The following is a 13,771-nucleotide window of genomic DNA, read 5'->3' on the forward strand; positions in this document are numbered from 1 at the left end:
TCTGCCTCAAAGTGGATGGAGGGAGGGTCAACTGCCCTTGAGGCTCCCAAGGGAAAGAGGGGAGAATAGGAAATACAGAGAAAACAACCTGATTGGTATTTTGAGTGAGAATCTTGTCCCACAGGTGACGACTGGGCTTCCACCCACTTCTGGCTGGGAGTCCTCAGCCAGACCACTCGTGTTGTGGTAACACGTGGGTGGAGGGGGCCCAGGGCCCAGGGGCACAGTGCTCTTTCAAGGAATGACCACAGGGTTTCTAGGGGTCAGGGGAGGACACCAAAATTTCTGGGAGAAGTTGAACCTGCACCGCTGTCTTGCTCTTAGAGGGTGCACAGACCCCCAAGTCCCACCTCAGATCCACAAAGCCCCCACCCCTGCCCCTGCTGGAAGGGAAGGGGGGCTGAGGGGAGGAAGGGAAACGCCCTGTTATACATGCTGTGTTTGTTCTGGGTCTGGCTATTGACGCAAGAGGCCTTATCATTGGGTCCTCAGACTGGGCTGGGCAGGGCAGATCTGAGAGTTAGGGAGATTTGTCCCCACTGGCCTGTGGGAGAGCAGAAAGGAGAGGGGGCAAAGAAGGCCACGGCAGAGCGAGCAAGAAGCTGCTGGTTGGGCCCACGATGAAAACACTCATTCTTTTGCTGCTGGTGCTCCTGGACTTGGGGCTGGCTCAACATCGGCTCCACAGGTAAGGCCACATCCCTAGCACTGCGTGTGGCAGGGGCAGCTGCCTGCCCTCAAGCTTAGCGCTGCCCTGGGAGAGGAAAGCTGATGGGGAAATGAAGAGGAGAAGAAACTGAGGGCTGGGGAAAGTGGCCATCTTGTGTTGGTCTTGACCCCCAGCCCACGACAAGCCATCCCTCTGCCCCACCTCTGATGGAACTGCCTGCCCAAGTCCCAGGGAGCCTCTCACATTATTAAAGAGCAGGAACCTGCAGCTTGGGCAAGTACTCGGAGCTCAAAGGACCGACTACTTGCCCAAGGGACTGACCACGGCTGCCTCCAAGAGTCTCTGTCCCTTTAAATCAGCCCCTTATGAGGTTCATGCACAACTGCAGATCATTTTCCTGGAGGACCTCAAAGAGCTCATCTCTGAGAGGGAGGGCCACTTCAAGTCAAAGATTCTGAGACTCTCCAGGAGCAGAGACAAGACTGACAGGTGGGGGGCAGAGAGGGCACTAATTCTTGCCAAACTGTGGCCAATTCTGGCAACTCTGCTGCCTTGCAGATCTTCTCCTGTGTAATCTCCCAGGTTACCGCTGGAAAAATGTGCTGGGAGAGGGGAGGGTCTGCGAGAGGCAGAACTGCATCTCTGTCTCACACGGGGCTTTGTCCTCAGGGTGCCCCTCAGGAGGCATCAGTCCCTCCGGAAGAAGCTGCGGGCACGGGGCCAGCTCTCTGAGTTCTGGAAATCCCAGAATTTGGATATGATCCAGTTCACTGAGTCCTGCACGATGAACCAGGATGCCAACGAGCCCCTCATCAACTACTTGGATGTGAGGCATTCTGGGGCAGGGGCTAGGCAAGGGGGTGAGGGGAGGATGGCTTGGCCTCTGGGCATGGCCAGTGTCAGGTCAGCAACAGTGAAGTGAAGGCCAGTGTGGATTTCTCCTCTAGGATAGCCCATAGGGACTGATCCCCTGGGTCCCCATGGATTTGACGGAGCAAGCCCCAGTGTGCCCAAATGTGTAGAGCTCTCTGCAAAAGAAATGGCATCCCAAACAGAAGGGCCCTGCTGTGTGTCCTTGGCCAAATGATTTAACCTTCACCAGCTTCCCTTCCCTGATTGTAGAACAAAAGGATTACTGCCTCTTCTGCCTTGCTCACAAAGGAATTATGAGGAATAACGCAAATGAGAGCTAAAGAAGTAGTAGAGGGTGGGAGATTTGACTTGATTTCCTCCCTTGTAGTCTTTGTCTGCTCATTCTACCTTCTGTTGCCACTCCCCCAGGCTCTGTAAGCTCCAGTCTGTGGCTATCCCGGGCTCTGGTCCCAGAGAGCTCTCCCTAGGCTCCCTGATGAGCACCTTCCCCTTTCCTACCACCTTCACTCGGCTCCCTTCCCTCCCTCCCCCATAGATGGAATACTTCGGCACCATCTCTATCGGCTCTCCACCGCAGAACTTCACCGTCATCTTTGACACTGGCTCTTCCAACCTCTGGGTCCCCTCTGTGTACTGCACCAGCCCAGCCTGCAGTAAGTAGAGCCAGGATCCCCAGCAGGGAATGGCAGCTCCAGAAACTGGCCATGCATGCCACACCAGCTTCCCCTCTCCACCTCTGAGTCTGCCCTGGGACTACCTACGGTAGAAACAGGGCTGGGCCAGGGAGAGAGCTAAAATTTGATTGCTATCCAAGCTAGCAACTTTCGTACTGACCAGAATTAATAGGAGAAAACTCAGCCACTGAAAATACAAACTCAATACAAATCTTTGAATACTCCATGACTCACTCCCTTTGGAACACCCAAAAGAATGTGAGGGGGAACGTTCCATTCAAATGGCTGTTTCTGGGCAGATAGGTGGGTTGGGTTCTAGTGCTGACTATTCACCCGCTTCAAGAGGGCTTGGTGGCCTATCCCAGGATATCAGAGGTGGGGCTGGTGGGGCACGATACAGGGGTGGGTCCATTTGGCCAGAGGTAACTCAGGCATCTTTGTTAGCATTAGAAAGGAAGAGCTAAAGAAAGATGTCTGAGTCTATGCTGGATAAGTTCTAGAGACACGATGTCTCAGAAAACCCCTAGATTAGGTGTCTACAGGTCGGGCAAGGAATTGAGAGTCATTGCCTGGAGTGGCATTTGTTTAATCCCTGGGATTCTTTTGAATGCCAGGCTCTGACCCCCACTAGTTGACAGAGACTTCTGCTGGCTCCTGACACATGACGCTTATCTCCGTGTGCCTCATAGAGGTCACTGTGGGCGCCACGTTTGCCCAGGGATGACGAGTTGGTCACCAGTTAGGCCACCACATGTGGCTAGAGAAGAATGTAGTACCTCACTAAGGTGGGCCATGGCCAACCTTTCTGGAGGCCCCCACTCAATCTTGGGAGTTGAGGGAAGAGATCCTGCATCTGTGGGGTATCAGGGCAGGAAGGAAGGCAGCGAGCTGGTGGCCCAGGCAACAGCGGCATCCTTGCTTTTCCAGAGACACATGCCAGGTTCAATCCTTCCCAGTCCAACACGTACAGTGTGCTGGGGAGTCATTTCTCCATTCAGTATGGGACTGGGAGCTTGTCTGGAATCATCGGAGCTGACCAAGTCTATGTGAGTACAATTCCTTCATCTTTTCTCTTTTGGCCAGAAACTTGGGATACAGAATATTGTTCAGAGCCTTTAGGGGAATACTTTCAGATCTGCCTCAGGAAGAGGTGGAAACAAGGAGCTGACTTCCAGGGAAAGGGGGAAGCCTGGCCAGGCAGGAGTAGCACTCCCTGCTTGAACTAATGGCCGTGGGCCAGTCTGCTCAGGGTGCTGGGTTCTAGAATGGCAGCACGGAGGAATTCCACAGAGAAACAGTGCACAGAGCAGAAAGCCTGAGGGGGCAGCTTTTCAAGAGTGAGTTAAGGCAAAAAAAAAAAAAAAAAAAAGAATGAGTCAAAGGTGCTCTCAGTGCAATAAGGCAAGAAAAAAGAAACTAAGGGCATTAAGATTGTAAAGGAAGAAACTATGTTGTATTATTCACATATGACAAGATTCTCTATGTAAAAAATCCAAAAATATCTACAGACCATTGGAATTAATAATTATTTAACAAAGTTGCTGATTACTAGATAAACAAAATTGTATTTCTGAGTATCAGGAAAAACAAATGGAAAATAGATTTTTTAATGACATTACTTATAATAACACCAGAAACATCAAATACCTACAAATAAATTTAACAAAAAACGTGCAATATCTCCACTCCAAAACCTGGAAAACATATTGAGTGAAATTAAGGAAGATCTACATAAACAGAAATGACTCAGTATTTCATGACTCAGTATTATGGACAAGTTGAAGTTTTTTCAAATCGATCTATAGATTTTAATGTCACCTCAATCAAAACAACAGAAATTGATGAGCTAATTCTAAAATGTATATGGATATGTAATACACCAAGACAATCTAGATAAAGAAAAACACTACGAATATCAAGACCTATTATAAAGCTATAGTAATTGAGACAGTGTGGTATTGGCACAAGATAAGCAAAGAGACAAATGGAACAAAATGGAAAACTCAGAAACTACTCTGAATTCTATTGGCCATGAAACTGGCAGTGGAGGAAATGAGAGTGTGTTTATTAAATATGGTGCTACGTCATTTGGATATCCATATAGTTAAAAAAAAAAATCTGGACTCCGACCTCACACATTATCAAACTTCCAATACATTGTAGATATTTTACCTCTAGGCATGTGTCCAACAGAAGTATGAGTACAGGGGCGCCTGGGTGGCTCAGCTGGTTAAGCAACTGCCTTCCGCTCAGGTCATGATCTCAGGGTCCTGGGATCGAGCCCCACGTCTGGCTCCCTGCTCAGCGGGAAGCCTGCTTCTCCCTTTCCCACTCCCCCTGCTTGGTTCCCCCTCTCGCTGTCTCTCTCTCTCACACATAAATAAATAAAAGATTTTATTTATTTATGTGAGAGAGAGAGCGTGCGCGCACATGAGGGGGGAGGGGCAGAGGGAGAAGCAGACTCCCTGCTGAGCAGGGAGCCCAGTGTGGGACTCGATCCTGGGACTCCAGGATCATGACCTGAGCTGAAGGCAGTCGCTTAACCAACTGAGCCACCCAGGCGCCCCAATAAATAAAATCTTTAAAAAAAAAAGTACAACTGAATTTTCAAAAAAAAAAAAAAGAATTATGAGTGCATGTTCATCAAAAGCCATGTCCAAGCAGCACTGTTAACGATAGTCACTACAGGAAACAACCCAAATACCCATCGATGGTAGAATGGATAATGACGGTTATTCATACCACGGGATACTGAGGACATTGAACGAAATTTCAACATAGTACACTACATAATGTTGAGTGACAGAAGCCAGATAGAAAAGAATTAATCCTGTATGATTCCGTTTATGTAAAATTCAAGAAAAGGCAAAAGCAATATATGTTGGAAGCCAGCAGATGGTTGTTCTTGAGGAAAGGCACAACGATTAGCAGGGTGCGTGAAGTGGCTTCCGGTTTGGGAGCTTGCGGACCAGGCTGAGTTTGTGAAAATGCACCAAACTGTACACTTAGGATTTCTGTATTCAACTTCAATTTTTTTAAAAGCCTACATAAAAAAATTAAGGGTGTGGGAATGTGGTGAAATCACTGTGCTCATTTAATCAAGTTGGGTGGGGGAAGAATTCGCTTCAGACCAGAGGGAGAATCCGGGAATCTGAGACTGTACCAAAGCTCTCCTGAGCAGTTTTCTTTCGGGCTTTCTCCCATCAGGTGGAAGGACTGGTTGTGGCCAGCCAGCAATTTGGAGAGAGTGTCACGGAGCCAGGCCAGACCTTTGTGAACGCAGAGTTTGATGGAATTCTGGGCCTGGGATACCCCTCCTTGGCTGTGGGAGGGGTGACCCCGGTGTTTGACAACATGATGGCGCAGAACCTGGTGGATATACCCATGTTTTCTGTGTACATGAGCAGGTAGGCCTGGCAAGCCCACCAAGGTGAAAGTCAGTTACGACCACAGGGAGACAACATGGGTGCAGCTGAAAGAGCACTAGACTTAGCAGTCAAACACCTGGCTTGGATCTCTTGCTTGACCTATTACCAGCTGTGAGACCCTGGGCTTACCTTCTCTGGATATTGAGGAAATGGGGTTTGCCTCACTTTATAAACTGTACCGCACTGAACCAAGAGGAGGAATCTCTGGGGTTGGATATTCATTTGTGCAGGGAATAAATGTTTATCAAGCTCCTATTGTGTGCCGACCACAGTGCTGGGCACGGAGAGCAATAGAGAGACAAGGAAGACAGTCCCTGCCCTCAGGAAGCTTGATGCCTGGGGGAGGAGGCAGGAAAAAATTCCAAAGGAAGCTGACAATAAAATAATGGGATGTTAAAGGCATAATGAGATGCAGAATTTACATAAAATAGAATATTATTCAGCCTGAAAAAGGAAGGCGATTCCAACACAGGCTACCAGAGAATGAACCGTGAGGACCTTATTTCAAGTGAACCAAGCCAGTCACAAAAAGACAAATCGCGCATGAGTTCCCTTACACGAAGGCGCCTGGAGCGGTCAGATTCACAGGGACAGAAGGTAGAATGGTGGGTGCCAGGTGTCGGGGGAGGGGAAGGAAGCTGTTGTTTCATGAGTATAGAGTTGTGGTTTCACAGGATGAAAAGGTTCTAGAGACTGGCTGCACCACAGCATGAATAGCCTTCACACTACTGAACCGTACATTTAAAAATGGCCAATTTACGCAATTTTTAAAAAAATTGCCTCCTGCAGTTGGAAAAGGTCATGTGGCTCACCGGCCTCTGGCCACTCTTGCCCGGGATCCTGAAAGGGTCATCTCACCTTCACCCCTACATAGGACGGAGATTTCTGACCTTTCTAACTCCTCCCCGGCATATCTGGTCTCAGCTTGCCCTGTTTTCACGCAAGCCCATTTCCCTTGTTTTCCACTTCCACATGGAGAGCCTTGAATTTCCTTTATTAAACTGCATGGCTGTAGTTGGGACCAACCCCGGGGCAGAACCGTGAGCAAGAGGGCAGGTTGCCCAGACCCCTCTGCTGCCCCCCTGCTCCCTTGCAGCCTGGAAAGACAGGGAGGAGGGTGGGAAAGAGCAAAGGTTTTGCCGTCTGGCTGACACGGACTGACGCCCCCAGTCTGTTTCCTCAAATGGGCACAAGGTTGATGTAAGAAACAAATAGGATTAAACAGGTAAAATTCTTCGCCCAGGGCCCTGCCAAAAGGCCGTCAACTAACGGCGGTTCTCCCCCCCACCTCCCTAAGTCTGCTTTCCCAAGATGCCCCCAGTACCCGGTTCCTTCCCCCTTTACCACCATGCCTCGCAGGGCCCTGAGTTTTGTATTTTTCTGATCCTTTTCCTCCTAAAAATGAATCAGTTTCATGTCCTATTTCCCCAGAATCCTGTTAGGTGCCAGATCACACTCTGAAAAATCAACACCAGTGAAAATTAATAAATTTTCAAGTTCTCATAAGTCGTGTTGCATTCCCATTAGCTTCCTCACCTTAACACGACGGAGTGAATCATATGGAAACTCCAGGCACCACCAAAACCATAGTGGGAAAGACACTTGGTGGAAAAGGCTTTTGGGGGATGCATAAGTTACATGGTGTGTGCATACCCCAACGGTCCTAGCCTTGGTTCTTCATGAGTTCTGCATGACCAGAGTAGTTGTCCCCATCGACCTCCTCCCTAGCCCTTTTATCCAAGAAGCAAGAGGACATTCACAAATCATCAAGCAGAGCTATTTCTATCTTCTGTCCTTCTGCCCCCAAAAGCCCAGGTCAATCAACTTGCAGTAGCTGGGAGCCCTGGTCTCAAAGCCCAGGCTGATATTTCTGCCTATCGGCGTACTTGGTGTCCATGACCAGCTTGTTCCTAGGGTACCCCAGTGGCCCTTCCCTGACAATCTGTCTTTTTTTCTTTCCCTGCAGTGACCCAGAGGGTGGTGCAGGGAGCGAACTCATTTTCGGAGGCTATGACCACTCCCATTTCTCGGGGAATCTGAACTGGGTCCCTATCACCAAGCAAGGCTACTGGCAGATTGCCCTGGATGCGTGAGTATTCTCCACAAAGTAGTTAGGGTACAGGCAAGAATTCAAGACAGGCACAAGGCCAGTTGAATTGAAAAAAAAAATGTGATTGAATTGACCTGAATCAGTGTGCTGGTCCCTGGGGGAGGAGCCTGAGGGCTCGCCGTGGGAGGCTGGAAGTGTGGAGGTGCTGAGCAAAGGTGGAGGAAGGGGCCGCGGTTGCCAGGGCAACAGGCACGAGGTACCACGTCTCAGCTTCCCTCCTGGTACGCGTGCTGTGCCCGCAAGTCAACAGACAATAAATAAAAATCCTCTGCCAATTACTTGGGGCTCATTTAACGTCAATTCACACACAGGACCAGGGGTGGGTGACATAGGGGTACAGGAGTGACCTGGACTCAGATTTCGCCTCCATGAAGCATGTCCAGAAGATGAGACACATACACACCACTATCATTGTAAGGTGGAGGTGATCAGTGTTCCACAAGCCGTGCCACCGGAGTGGCCTGGCAGACAGGGCAAGACAGCTTCTATCTGAAGAACTCCTCAAGCAAGGGTTTCATGAAGTAGGTGACATGGACTGGGCCTTGACATACATACATGCAGACGTGCGTGTGTGTGTTTGGGCATGGAGCAATCAGGGACATGGGACCAGATGCCTGTCACATACTGAGCACTGTGTCAGATAATGCAGGAATTTAAAGAAATGCAACTCAGGTTTCAATTCCGCCAAGAATAAGCTTCTGCAAGGTGAGGGCATGTGCTAGTCACTGGGGATGTAACAGCGAAAATCCTCAGTGCTCAGTCTACTGAGGGTTTTTCAAGCCAGAGGGACTTACCCATTTATGGATCATGATCCCATTTTAGGGGATCATGACGTGCATTTTTAACGAAATGGAATAAAATAGAAAATATCAGAGTGCACTTCACATACTAAGGTTGAGCCCTGTTTCGTGACATTTTTATTTCATGTGCGTGTGTGTGTGTATGTGTGTGTGTACTGGGTCCAAAAGTAAATGTGTTTTCTGGTATGGATCTCAGTCACAGAAAAACAGAAATACGGATGTGTGAGACAGTCAAACTTGAAATCATTTGTATTTGAAAGCCCAGCGGGGGGTGAGAGCAGCTGGGGAGGCTGGGAAACTTCAGGGCTGAGGGGAAGGGGGACAGCTGGGAAGGGGGTGGGGGCGGGGGGTTGGCTGATGACATTTTCTTTGTCCTCAGAATCCAGGTGGGAGGCGCCGTGATGTTCTGCTCTGAGGGCTGCCAGGCCATTGTGGACACAGGGACTTCCCTCATCACAGGCCCCTCAGACAAAATCAAGCAGCTGCAGAAGGCCATTGGAGCCGAACCCATGGATGGAGAAGTCAGTGCCGCCTGGGGTAGGGAAGAGGCAGGAGCAGGGGAGCGGGGAGGCCTGTAAATGGGTCCTCTGTGTTGTGTTTTAGTATGCGGTGGAGTGTGCCAACCTCAATGTCATGCCGGATGTCACCTTCACCATCAATGGCGTCTCCTACACCCTCCAACCAACTGTCTATACCCTGGTGGTAAGAACTGTTTCCTTATTCTGCAAGTCATAGGGCCTTCCCCACGAGCCCACCACTTCCTCTTTTCAGTCACCTACACCCAGGCTGCGTCTGCCCCGAGCCCCGTTCCCATCTTCTCCCGCACTAGGTGTTCCCTCTAGAAAGGACAAAGCTGCCTGTGGGGGAAAGACCCCCGGGCTGGTTCTCTCTCCATTCCCGTCCAGCCATGAAGCAGCAGCAAACCTTGGACAAGCCATCTAGTGAAGTTTGCCGACATTGTCACGTAGGACTTTTCAACTAACCAAGTTTAATCCTTCAAACACCCAGTAAGATTGGATATTATTATCCCATTCTGGGGATGAGGATATTGAGACTAGGAAAGTTAAGAGGCTCGAGGTATGAGCTACTTGAGGAGGAGGTACGGAATGAGGTTGTATCTTCTCACGTTCAGATTAACGTTCTCCCCAAACCAGAAAGGGCCTTTTATTGCAGTAGGTTCCTAAGTTTGTAGGGCGAGGTAGAAAGGGAGTTCCTGGGGGAAATCTATGATCGATTCACACCACAGTTGGCCCAGATTTTCAATATCACATGCAGTTCTTTGGTGATACTCAACACACTAACTTTACCCGAGAGTCACCCACAGCACCAGGGTGATTGCGTCAGAATGGAGGTGCTGAGGTGTGGAGCACTTTAGGGACTTACCTACCCCCCGCAACACACACCTTGATCTCCATGAACCCTTTCCCCAAGCCACCAAGCATAAACAGACAATGCAAGTGAAAACAGATGTTCTTTTAAAGTTTTTATTTAAATTCCAGTTAGTTAACATACAGAGCAATATTAGTTTCAGGTGTGCAATATAGTGATTCGACACTTCCACACAGTGCCCGGTGCTCATCACAAGTTCCCTCCTTAATCCCCACCTCCCCTCTGGTGACCAGCAGTTTGTTCTCCATAGTTAAGGGTCTGTTTCTTGGTTTGTTTCTCTCTCTCTTTTCCCCTTTGCTCATTTGTTTTCTTTCTTAAATTCCACATATGAATGAGATCATATGGTATTTATCTTTCTCTGATTGATTTATTTCACTTAGCATTATACTCTGTAGCTCCATCCACAACATTGCAAATGGCAAGACTTCATTGTTTTTATGACTAAGATTCATATATATATATCTCCCACATTTTCTTTATCCATTCATCAGTCTATGGACATGGGCTGTTTCCATAATTTGGCTATTGGCTATTGTGGATAATGCTGCTATAAACATCAGGATGCATGTATCCCTTTGAATTAGTACTTTTGTATTCTTTGGATAAATACTTAGAAGCGCGATTGCATAAAAATCCTAGAAGCGAACACAGATTGTAACCTCTTTAATACTGGCCATAGCAACTTCTTTCTGGATATGTCTCCTGAGGCAAGGGAAACAAAAGCAAAAATAAACTATTGGGAACTCATCAAATAAAAAGCTTCTGCATGGTGAAGGAAACAAAACTAAAAGGCAGTCTGCAGAATGGGAGAAAATATTTGCAAATGACATATTCCAATAAAGGGTTAGTATCCAAAATATATAAAGAACTTAGAAAATTCAACACCCAAAAAACAAATAATCCAATTAAAAATGGGCAGAAGGCACAAATAGAAATTTTTCCAAAGAAGACATCCAGTTGGCTAACAGACACATGAAAAGATGTTCAACATCACAGATCATCAAGGAAATACAAATCAAAACTACAATGAGATATCACCTCACACCAGTCAGAAGGGCTAAAATCAACAAGGCAAGAAACAACAGGTATTGGTGAGGATGTGGAGAAAGGGGAACCCTCTTACACTGTTGGTGGGAATGCAATGTGGTGCAGCCACTCTGGAAAACGGTATGGAGGGTCCTCAAATAGGACTACCCTATGGTCCAGTAATTGCACTACTAAGAAAACAAATGTTTCACAGCTTCGTGTCAAGCCCCCTAAGCTTCTCCAACAAAGGGATTCTGGAGCTGCCACTATGAACACCAAACTGGGGACAAGCTAGACACTTTAACTGTGTCAAGCTCGGTCAGCCTATATACCCTTTGGCATTCTGGTACCCTCATACTCTCCCACCTGCACCCTATGTGAGTCCCTGCTCACCCCACTTCCTTCCCTATGCCCAGCGTGGTGCCCTTGTCCTTTTCTGCCGGCAGATTTCAATCAGAGCCACCTCAGTCTGCCAAGAACGCTGTAACAGCAGTGCATGATTATCCCCTTCCTCTCAGGAAGGTGCTTTAAGCTCTCTGCAAACTTCCCAGACCCTCATCAGCAACCTCAAATCTCAAATGGTTGTTGGAAAGCCCACACCCGCCTGGTAGACCCCAAGTCTTTGCCAAACTAAAAAGTAAGGTGGGGGGACGTTACACTCTCCTCACAGGACAATGGATGCCTACTTGCCTTATACCTAAAAAAGGATTCTTCCCCAGAACATCAAGAAAACAGCAGTGTAATTTCTCTCCCTTAAAAAATTAAGTTGAGCTTCGCTAGAAACTAAAGAAAGCAGAACTTAAGCCAAGATCTTCTAAAACCAAACCTTTTGCTCTTGCAATCATGGAACAAGGTTTCACTTTTCCCAGTTGTAAAATGGGAGGCAGGGAGCATGTATGACAGATGAACAGTTCTTAAAATTGTAGAACTTAGAAGCCCAGGTCCACATATACAAAACGGTGTGAACACAAGTGGAGGTGTATGAAGCGGAAGGAAGAACCAACCAGCCAACATCGTGACCGACCAAGGCCGCTTGGTATAGTCACCATCACTACCACACGGTACAGCCTCCAGGCAGCCCTACTTCCCTTTCTCCCTCTATGTCACTTACACCTTCTTTCCCACCCCAGGACTTTGTGGATGGAATGGAATTCTGCAGCAGCGGCTTTCAAGGGCTTGACATCCAGCCTCCCGCTGGGCCCCTCTGGATCCTGGGCGATGTCTTCATTAGGCAGTTTTACTCAGTCTTCGATCGTGGGAATAACCGTGTTGGGCTGGCCCAGGCAGTCCCCTAAGTCGCGGCCTTGTGTTTGAGCCTGGCTGCCTGACACCCCTTAGAAATCCAGCTGGGCCCGTTCGGTTGGGGCATTCTTCACAATGGTCAAAAAGTCATTTTCGGGAGGATACAGTTGTTCTAGAGCTGCAACTTGAATTGGGTCCAAATAGAGCATGAGAACACACACCTCACACACACCACATACACCACCTCCACCGCCATCATGATGGAAGAATTAAGTTGTATGCCCATACTTTTTGTTGCTTGTTGCTAACATTTTCTTTCGGCAATCTCCAGACATGTACACAAGCAGAGATTATAGCACAATAAATCCCCACGCAGCACCCTCCCCCCCCACCTTTCATAACTCACCTGCACGTGGCCAGGCCTGTTTTATCTGCTTGCACCACCACCCTCTGCTACCCAGCCCACCTACCTGCATTATCCCGAAGCAAATTCTTAGCATCACATCATAAATCATCACATCCAAGATTTATCCATAAATCCTTATAATATTCTTAAATAGGCAATCAGTGTTCAAATGTTCCCTATTGTCTGGGAAATGTTGGGTCATTTTTACCAGTGACTTGTGTGTATTAGGATGCAAATAAAGTCTTCAAATTGCGTTTATTTGAACTGTCTCTATGTCTCTTTCCACGTGTAGAGTTCACCGCATTCTGAATTTTGCGGGTTGAAATCCAGAGGTATCATACAATGTGGTTCTAAGTCCATCTTTCCTACAAAATGGCAGTTGGCTCTAGAGCCTGGTTTTGTGGCAAGAATATTTCATCCGTAGTGCTGGGTACATCCCACAGTAGCCCATCAGGAGGTAGATCATGCCACAAGGTTAGAACTGACGAGTGGGTTCGGGAGCTGTTAGGCTCATCCATCCATCCATGACCAATTTCCTTAAGCATTTTACCCAAAGGTTTCGGCAACCACTAATTATCATTGCTTAGATCCAAGCTATCATTAGGGCTGCAAAATAGAGATTTTTTTTCTAATTCTATTTTTTCCTCCTGTGTTTGTTAGCCAGAGTTCTTCTATTCAAAAACAAACAAACAAAAGCAAAAACAAAAATCAAAAAAACCGTTCATCAACAATTTGCTTACTATTAGGTATAGTTCATACAGGAAAGGCAAGCTTACTTGGCTTTTTCCCTTTATTTAGCAGCTTTCAGAAAAATGAGTGTGATTCAACTTAATGCAGTTTTTTCAATATTCAAAGCACTCCACACTTAGCCTGCAGGTGCCCCTTCAGGTTAGTTTCTGGGAACTTTTGACTTGACCCCAACACAAAAAGATGTTCCAAGCCTGTTCCCAAGGAGTCCTGGTTCCTGGCTGTGGGCTCATAATTTTGTTGTAAATGAAAATATTTCAGAATGTCCAAGGAGATGGAAGGGGGGAAGGGGCTCTGAATGAGCCCTTTTCTCTTATGGGACCCCAGGGCCCATCCTGAGGGAGCTGACATGGTGAATCCGGGTCCAAGTTGATCCCCATTCTGGTGGGATCTATTGCCACCAGAA

General features: G+C 47.6%; 1 protein-coding gene across 2 annotated transcripts; it reads left to right on the top strand.

Annotated features, from left to right (window-relative positions):
* Positions 1 to 521: 521 nt before the first annotated feature.
* Positions 522 to 13,045, top strand: CTSE (cathepsin E). Of its 2 annotated transcripts, XM_027613254.2 has the most exons (9): positions 621 to 688; positions 1,340 to 1,496; positions 2,079 to 2,196; positions 3,145 to 3,263; positions 5,425 to 5,624; positions 7,612 to 7,734; positions 8,935 to 9,076; positions 9,159 to 9,257; positions 12,101 to 13,045. In XM_027613254.2, the coding sequence occupies exons 1-9, from the start codon at positions 621 to 623 to the stop codon at positions 12,263 to 12,265; spliced, it is 1,191 nt and encodes a 396-aa protein (XP_027469055.1). In that variant the 3' UTR covers positions 12,266 to 13,045. The 2 variants fall into 2 exon arrangements, with proteins under 2 accessions (XP_027469056.1, XP_027469055.1); XM_027613255.2 differs by lacking the exon at positions 8,935 to 9,076 and having other exon boundaries at positions 522 to 688.
* Positions 13,046 to 13,771: the final 726 nt, after the last annotated feature.

The sequence above is a fragment of the Zalophus californianus genome, chromosome 10, assembly GCF_009762305.2.
Source record: "Zalophus californianus isolate mZalCal1 chromosome 10, mZalCal1.pri.v2, whole genome shotgun sequence".
In the NCBI taxonomy this organism is placed as follows: Eukaryota; Metazoa; Chordata; class Mammalia; order Carnivora; family Otariidae; genus Zalophus; species Zalophus californianus.

Bases quoted from the DNA above. Each gene is read 5' to 3' on its own strand.
- CTSE (XM_027613254.2), top strand. From the start codon at position 621: ATGAAAACACTCATTCTTTTGCTGCTGGTGCTCCTGGACTTGGGGCTG. The intron at 5,625-7,611 runs GTAGGCCTGGCA...CTTTCCCTGCAG, and splicing joins TTTTCTGTGTACATGAGCAG to TGACCCAGAGGGTGGTGCAG. The intron at 9,077-9,158 runs GTCAGTGCCGCC...GTTGTGTTTTAG, and splicing joins CCGAACCCATGGATGGAGAA to TATGCGGTGGAGTGTGCCAA.